The 8,077-nt window shown below is 47.6% G+C and overlaps 1 protein-coding gene across 2 annotated transcripts in view; it reads left to right on the top strand.

Annotated features, from left to right (window-relative positions):
- The window catches only part of LOC308142364 (transmembrane protein 151B), a 7,758-nt gene extending 469 nt beyond the window's left edge, over nt 1–7,289 (top strand). Inside the window, exon 2 of one of the 2 annotated variants that reach the window (XM_080512727.1) lies at nt 5,202–7,289. In XM_080512727.1, coding sequence (XP_080368853.1) covers nt 5,202–6,773 — 1,572 coding nt within the window. In that variant the 3' untranslated portion in view covers nt 6,774–7,289. Of the gene's footprint in view, nt 1–5,198 lie in introns of both variants that reach the window. The other variant, XM_080512726.1, reaches the window with a different exon arrangement.
- The last annotated feature ends 788 nt before the right edge of the window (nt 7,290–8,077 follow it).

Genomic DNA, 8,077 nt, shown 5'->3' with positions numbered 1-8,077 from the left:
ATTTTTCATTGTTCTGGAAAAGAGTCGTTGTTCTGAAATATGTTGTGAAGAAGAGCCTCAGGACCATGTCAGGACCAGGGTCCAGGGCCAGGGTCCAGGGCCAGGGTCCAGGGCCAGGGTGCAGGACCAGAGTCCAGGGCCAGAGTCCAGGGCCAGGGTCCAGGGCCAGGGTCCAGGGCCAGGGTGCAGGACCAGACACAAAGAGGATGTTTAACATGAATGTTTTACAGTAAATATGAATCTTTCTGGGGAAAGAAGCCATGTGTTGTTTTCTAATGAACCAATGATGTAACATGGAAGAAGTTCTGGAATAAAAAGGGTCAAATACTGAAATCTTGAGGGTTTTTAACAAATCTCAATGTTTGTGAGAGCAGAGTTCCTCACAGCCAGTTGTTGCTCCAGGTTGACGTTTGGGCTTATTAGAAGAATGATTTAACCACAAACTGTGAAATATGTGTGGCTTCGGTCACTTTTACTCCTTTGTGAGGATTTGTTTATATTATCAGAATCTAATGTTCTACCTTTATATTCAATCTTTTATGGAGACGTCAACAATACATGGTGTTCAGATGTTGTACTAATGTTTATTTTACTAATGAGGTTGACCCAAGTAAAGTGAAATTATTAGAGATTGTATTATTGATTAGCAGTAATGGAGATGTTGATTTCTATACATGTTTTAAAGTGTAGAAGCCACCGTCACATTAGTCCAGAGCACGACTCCAAATGTTCCCCTTTATGTTAACAAAAACACGTGTATGCGTATATGTTCACAAACGTTACGTGCAGCATCAACATTAAGGCGTTTTTCAGTCATGACCTGGTGCTCGTCTTACATTTGTGATGTTTTGCAGTATTTTCCATGCATGTTTTTACAAATCGCCCCGTTAGTGTGAGATGCAGCACATCACAGCTTTAATGCTGCTTGTCGCTGACGTATTGCTGCAGCTCTCCTCTGTTCATTCTCTCTGCTGCAACACGACATTCCTTGGTGTTTAAATTCAAGGCTCTGGTTATTAATGGAGAAAAAGGACAGTAATTGTCTTCATACAACGTTGTACTCCTGGTAGTGTGGTCCACAGGCCAGACGGCTCAGATTCTACAGCCACAGTTTATGTAATAGAAGTTATGCTTGATTTCCTCACTGAATCCAATCTGATGATTTGTTGATACCAACGAAGAAGAAGAGCCAACAAGACAAAACCCTACAATCTAAATACAGACGATAGTATTTAAGCAAGTCGACACTGCCAGAGTTGCAAATATTGATGACGTGTATTATTATTTTTTATAAATCACTGCTGTTAAATTCAGATCAACAGTTGGAGGGTCAATTGGTTAGGAAGTAACTCGACACTAGTTACTAAGACCAGCATGTCTTCTTGGTTTTATATTTGATGAAAATATAATAACAGGAAAAAAGAGTCAAATTGTAAATGTGATATCTTCAATTGTCCTCAAGCTTTCTGGCTCAGACAAAATGAAAAAGCATTGTTTAAAAATCACAAATGCAACTTTCAACATCACTCAGTCTGATATTTCAATGTATGGAAGATAATTAACTTCAAACTAAACATATTACAGTCGTCATTTCACACAATGAGTGACATTCTGTTGTTCTATCGGTTGCGCAGCCCGTTCATTATTGCAGTACAATTTTTCCACCACCAGATGGTGTGTTGAGTCACTACATTAATGAGGAATTGTGACGAGGACCATGGTGAACCTCCTAACTGGTCACCTGGTGTCTGCATGGTGAACCTCCTAACTAGTCACCTGGTGTCTGCATGGTGAACCTCCTAACTAGTCACCTGGTGTCTGCATGGTGAACCTCCTAACTAGTCACCTGGTGTCTGCATGGTGAGCCTCCTAACTAGTCACCTGGTGTCTGCATGATGAACCTCCTAACTGGTCACCTGGTGTCTGCATGGTGAGCCTCCTAACTAGTCACCTGGTGTCTGCATGGTGAACCTCCTAACTAGTCACCTGGTGTCTGCATGGTGAACCTCCTAACTGGTCACCTGGTGTCTGCATGGTGAACCTCCTAACTGGTCACCTGGTGTCTGCATGGTGAACCTCCTAACTAGTCACCTGGTGTCTGCATGGTGAGCCTCCTAACTAGTCACCTGGTGTCTGCATGGTGAACCTCCTAACTAGTCACCTGGTGTCTGCATGATGAACCTCCTAACTAGTCACCTGGTGTCTTCATAGTGAACCTCCTAACTGGTCACCTGGTGTCTGCATGGTGAACCTCCTAACTGGTCACCTGGTGTCTGCATGATGAACCTCCTAACTAGTCACCTGGTGTCTGCACGATGAACCTCCTAACTAGTCACCTGGTGTCTGCATGATGAACCTCCTAACTAGTCACCTGGTGTCTGCATGATGAACCTCCTAACTAGTCACCTGGTGTCTGCATGATGAACCTCCTAACTAGTCACCTGGTGTCTGCATGGTGAGCCTCCTAACTAGTCACCTGGTGTCTGCATGATGAACCTCCTAACTAGTTACCTGGTGTCTGCATGGTGAGCCTCCTAACTAGTCACCTGGTGTCTGCATGATGAACCTCCTAACTGGTCACCTGGTGTCTGCATGATGAACCTCCTAACTAGTCACCTGGTGTCTGCATGGTGAACCTCCTAACTAGTCACCTGGTGTCTGCATGGTGAGCCTCCTAACTAGTCACCTGGTGTCTGCATGATGAACCTCCTAACTAGTTACCTGGTGTCTGCATGGTGAGCCTCCTAACTAGTCACCTGGTGTCTGCATGATGAACCTCCTAACTAGTCACCTGGTGTCTGCATGATGAACCTCCTAACTAGTCACCTGGTGTCTGCATGGTGAACCTCCTAACTAGTCACCTGGTGTCTGCATGGTGAACCTCCTAACTAGTCACCTGGTGTCTGCATGATGAACCTCCTAACTAGTCACCTGGTGTCTGCATGGTGAACCTCCTAACTAGTCACCTGGTGTCTGCATGGTGAACCTCCTAACTAGTCACCTGGTGTCTGCATGGTGAACCTCCTAACTAGTCACCTGGTGTCTGCATGGTGAGCCTCCTAACTAGTCACCTGGTGTCTGCATGGTGAACCTCCTAACTAGTCACCTGGTGTCTGCATGGTGAACCTCCTAACTAGTCACCTGGTGTCTGCATGGTGAACCTCCTAACTAGTCACCTGGTGTCTGCATGGTGAACCTCCTAACTAGTCACCTGGTGTCTGCATGGTGAACCTCCTAACTAGTCACCTGGTGTCTGCATGATGAACCTCCTAACTAGTCACCTGGTGTCTGCATGGTGAACCTCCTAACTAGTCACCTGGTGTCTGCATGGTGAACCTGTTTGGACCAGTTACCAACCAGAAGTCACTTCCTGTCCTGCTGAGAGACTCAGAGGGACGTCGTCATGACAACAGTGACTAGAGTCTTACTTGGTGCTTCTGTGAGGACCGGAGGGCCCTGATTGGCTGAGGTTTCCACCGGGTTACACAAGTTCTGACATTTTACTCACATTAAAAAACAAACAAACCCGTGACTCAGCGTTTTTCAGGCGTGTCTCCATGTAGTCTATAACGTCTGCAGTCACGAGGCTCCGCCTCCTGGAAGGTCCACCATGTCCACCATGTCCACCATGTCCATCATGTCCACCATGTCCATCATGTCCATCATGTCCACCACACCAGACCTGAACCCCCTTGTCTCCGTCAATAAGTGAGAAGGTACCGTGTGGCGGTAGGGATGTATGGCTGCTGGTCAGTGTAAATCCTCTCAATCCATTAAAGAGATGGTCGTCAAACGGCAGGTCATGTGGAGGAACGTCGCCATGACAACCACTTCTCAATGTTTCTTTGTAATCTTCATTTAAAACAACAAACAACAACAACCTTCAGTGTCCTCCAGTCAACGTCCTCGTTTGATCTCTGCTCATTGTAGGACTGAAGCTTCGTGTGTGTGTGTGTGTGTGTGTGTGTGTGTGTGTGTGTGTGTGTGTGTGTGTGTGTGTGTGTGTGTGTGTGTGTGTGTGTGTGTGTGTGTGTGTGTGTGTGTGTGTGTGTGTGTGTGTGTGTGTGTGTGTGTGTGTGTGTGTGCGTGTGTGCAACCTTGTTTTACTCTTAATGACGTGAATGGACAAAAGCTTCCCCTTATATTAATATTTTAGTGGAAATAATCAGTTTAATTGTTCACTTAAAGTGTTTATTTCTTTTGTTGAGTTTACTGTCTTTGTAAATAACTTAAATTTTCCAATGTACACATCAATAGAGTTGTTCTCTTCAACATGTACTGCTTCAGTATAGTTTCCACCTTCAGTGGCGTAAAACAAGGCATTGTACGACCATACCTCGCCACACTTTGTTTCACTTTTCACCATACACAAGTGTCTTCAAACAGAAAGTAGTTACTCACTGCTCAGGAGGCACATGTGGCTCTGTAGCCCTTCTCCAGTGGCTCCCTGCAGCGTAAACATACACTTTTTATTTCTTAGCTTTTAACCCTAACCTCTGATAAATGTGAGTCAAGTAAAAGTGTAACTAGTGCACGTTACCAAATAACCAAACGTAAACTGCAATGCTTCAGAAAATAATCTTCTTCCATTGCTATTATTGCTAAATATGTCAACGGAATGTCAGCGGGTCTTAATTGTAGTTTTTAAATTCCAGCAATGCAACATAAAATACATTATTAGTCACTATAAGACAGAGCTTTATAAACTGTTCTCTCTGTTTTGAAAGCGAAGCAGGATTTTGTGACTCCAAGCTGATTGATTGGTTAAACTAGTTGTATTGGTCATGAGTCTTACAGACGTCTGGTTTTACATTAAAGGATGGTTTCAGCCAGCTACTGGTGTCTCAGGGGGAATCAGACCGTAGACGTCCTCCAGCAGGGAGAACTGATCTCCGGCAGGTTCCGTCGTATTGCTTTGCTTCGTGCTTTGAGGTCCAGAAACACTCTGCAGATTAACTCAACTCGACTCTGCGTTCTTCACTTTGATTTACTTTGTGCAGGGGAAGGAAAAGCTCTGCAATTTATAGTGTTGCCAGGTTCATTTGCATTTCTCCTGCAAGTCATGAAATCTGCCGTGTTTGAGGAGTTCATTGCGTTAAGTGCCTCTCCTGTCCCTGTGTCTGTCCCTGTGTCTGTCCCTGTGTCTGTCCCTGTGTCTGTCCCTGTGTCTGTCCCTGTGTCTGTCCCTGTGTCTGCAGCAGCGCCCGGTCCGTCAGTCCCTGGGCTCCTGTGTCTGCCGGGAGTCCCACTGGCGCTGCCTGCTGCTGTCCCTGCTGATGTACGGCTGCCTGGGCGCGCTGGCCTGGTGCCAGCTGACCCAGGTCACCAGGATCAGCTTCAGCTCCGCCTCCTTCACGGCCTCCATCACGTCGTCTGTGCGGGGCCCCCCCGGGGCCAGCACGGGGGGCCACTCCATGATCTACCACGACAGCCCCTGCTCCGACGGCTACGTCTACGTCCCGCTGGCCTTCCTGCTCACGCTCTACCTGCTGTACCTGCTGGAGTGCTGGCACTGCAGGGCCGGGGCCGCGCGGCAGTGCAAGGCGGACACGGACAGCGTGTACGAGCGCGTGCTGCGGATGCGCCGGGCGCAGCCCTGCATCTGGTGGAAGGCCATCAGCTACCACTTCGTGCGCCGCACGCGGCAGGTCACCCGCTACCGCAACGGGGACGCCTACAGCAGCACCCAGGTGTACCACGACCGGGTCAACACCCACGTGGCCGAGGGCCACTTTGACTTCAGCCACTGCGGGATGAAGGACGTCTCCAGAGAGCTGGCGGGCCTGGAGGGACACCCGGCCACCCGGCTGCGCTTCACCAAGTGTTTCAGCTTCACCGAGGCCGGTCCGGAGAACGAGTACCTCAACCAGAGAGCCAGGTTCTTCTCTGAAATCGAAGGTTTGGACGATTACATGGAGGCCCGCGAAGGGATGCAGCTGAGAAATGTGGACTTCAGAGAGAACCTACTGGCCTACGTGGACCCCAGCAGGACGCCCTGGTACACGTCCCAGCTGGCCTTCTGGCTGGCCGCCCTGCTCACGCTGTCCTGGCCTCTGCGGGTGCTCACGGAGTACCGCACCGCCTACGTGCACTACCGCATCGAGAAGCTGTTTGGGCTGCAGTACGTCCAGGGCAGCCCCTCCCTGGACCGGGGCGGGCCGGCGGGCGTGGGCTGTGCCATCCCCAGGGTGGACACCCTGGACAGCACTGACATGGAGTGGCACATCCGCTGCAACCGCCAGGTGATTCCCAGCTACTCCGAGGCCATGCTCATCAACGCCGCAGACTCCAACTCCCTGCAGGAGACCTCGTCCTCCAGCCTGCTGGACGGCGGCCGGGCGGCTCACAGCTACGGTGCCCTGCGGGCCCCGGGGGCCCCGGGGGACCGGGAGCCGTGTGGCGGGGCCAGAGGCGGGAGGCCCGTCACCAGCTCCAGCTGCTCCTCCATCTTCTCCTGCCGCGGGGCGCCGCTCCACTCCCACCTCTCCTCCGACACGTCCCGCTTCTCCCTGTGCCGCATGTACGGCTCGCAGCGCAGCGTGGCGGCGTGGCGCAGCCGCAGCAGCGACCTGACGGAGGCCTGCTGCGTGGAGCAGCGGTGCTGCCGCTCCGACTCCGGCCAGCTGGCGCTCAGCAGCAGCCCGCCCACCTACAGCGACGCCCGCTTCTTCCCCGTGCTCATCGCGCATCGGGCCGAGGGCGGCGGGGACGGCGGGGAGGCGAGGCGCTACTACGTCCGGAGAGACTCGTCCTGTGTGGAGACGGACCTGTGAAGGTCCACAAGAGACCAGAGGACCGTCACTTCAGTCAGGCTCAAGGATGCTGTTGGACGACTCGTAACACTTGATGAGGATTTGTGGTCCAGAGGTGCTTTTGTAGCAGATCTATCAAACACATCTGCAGTCTAAAATAAGCAGTCTTTTTATGAGACTTTCTATTTTGTATTTACAGGAGTCACAGTGTTGAGTATCCTTGCTGTAGGTCCCTGTGCCACACCGTCTTTATGAAAATGCTTCCAGTTGTATGGCAGTGTGTGGTCTCCGCCTCGCTGCATGATCTGAGCACCCCCCCCCGACTTCTGCACCGGAATTTTCTACAAAACCTTTATCAGCTTGAACATATTAATGCTGTATGTGTGTGGTATACCTTTATAGGTATGTAAAAATAACTTGACCCTTAGAGGCACACGGTGTGTTAAACCTACATGAAATATAAGCATCTGCATGCTGTTAACAAGTTTGTCTCTGAGTTGAATAACAGACAGCAAAGTCGAACCAAAGACACAAGTATTGTATTTTTTTACCTTTTATTTTATTATTAATTTATTGAATGCATTGATGTCATTTATGTGGATTTTGAAACATGGTGTGAAAGCAAAAGCAATAAAAGCAGAAGTGAACATGCTAACTCCAGCTTGTTATTGTTAAGTCTGCCCACGTGGCACCATTATGTTGGGATTTATGGTTGGTTATTAGCATTGAATTACTGGAAGTAATAGATTACTGAAAGTGATAAATCACTGGAAGTAATTTATGAAAAATTTTAATTATAAATGGAAGTAATGTAATTTACTCATTAACTCCTAAAGTAATTGAGAAATTAATTAATAGTTAATATAGTTTAATTAATTATTGATAGTTAATTCTTATATAGTTAATTAACTAATAGTTAATTAACTTAATAGTTTATCAAAAATAATCTATTAATAAAAAAGTATTCATTTGAATTGATTATTTATTCATTAATCATGAATTGGGGCACCACCAGCTAAACTGGAAATGGCAAATACCCAAATTTTTGTCTCATTTGTGAAAAGGTTTATTTAAGTTAGTTAATATTTCTGTTTAAATATAACAATGTTAAATAAAAGGGAAGGTGTGAGATTCGAGCACAGACTGTTACAAACCACTGAATGGTCAACAATGAAAACACAATAATTACTAGGAATCAATCAATTCAGCTAAAAGGCGTTTATTCCAAAATTGTATTAATTCATAAACAATTCAGAAATTATATCATGAATCACACAATCAAGCAGCAAATGTCATCTAACAGATGTAGTAGATCTAATCTACTA

Source organism: Blennius ocellaris (genome assembly GCF_963422515.1).
Source record: "Blennius ocellaris genome assembly, chromosome: 17".
NCBI lineage: Eukaryota > Metazoa > Chordata > Actinopteri > Blenniiformes > Blenniidae > Blennius > Blennius ocellaris.
The sequence above is the reverse complement of the archived record's forward strand: the minus strand, read 5'-3'. Positions and strand labels throughout refer to the sequence as shown.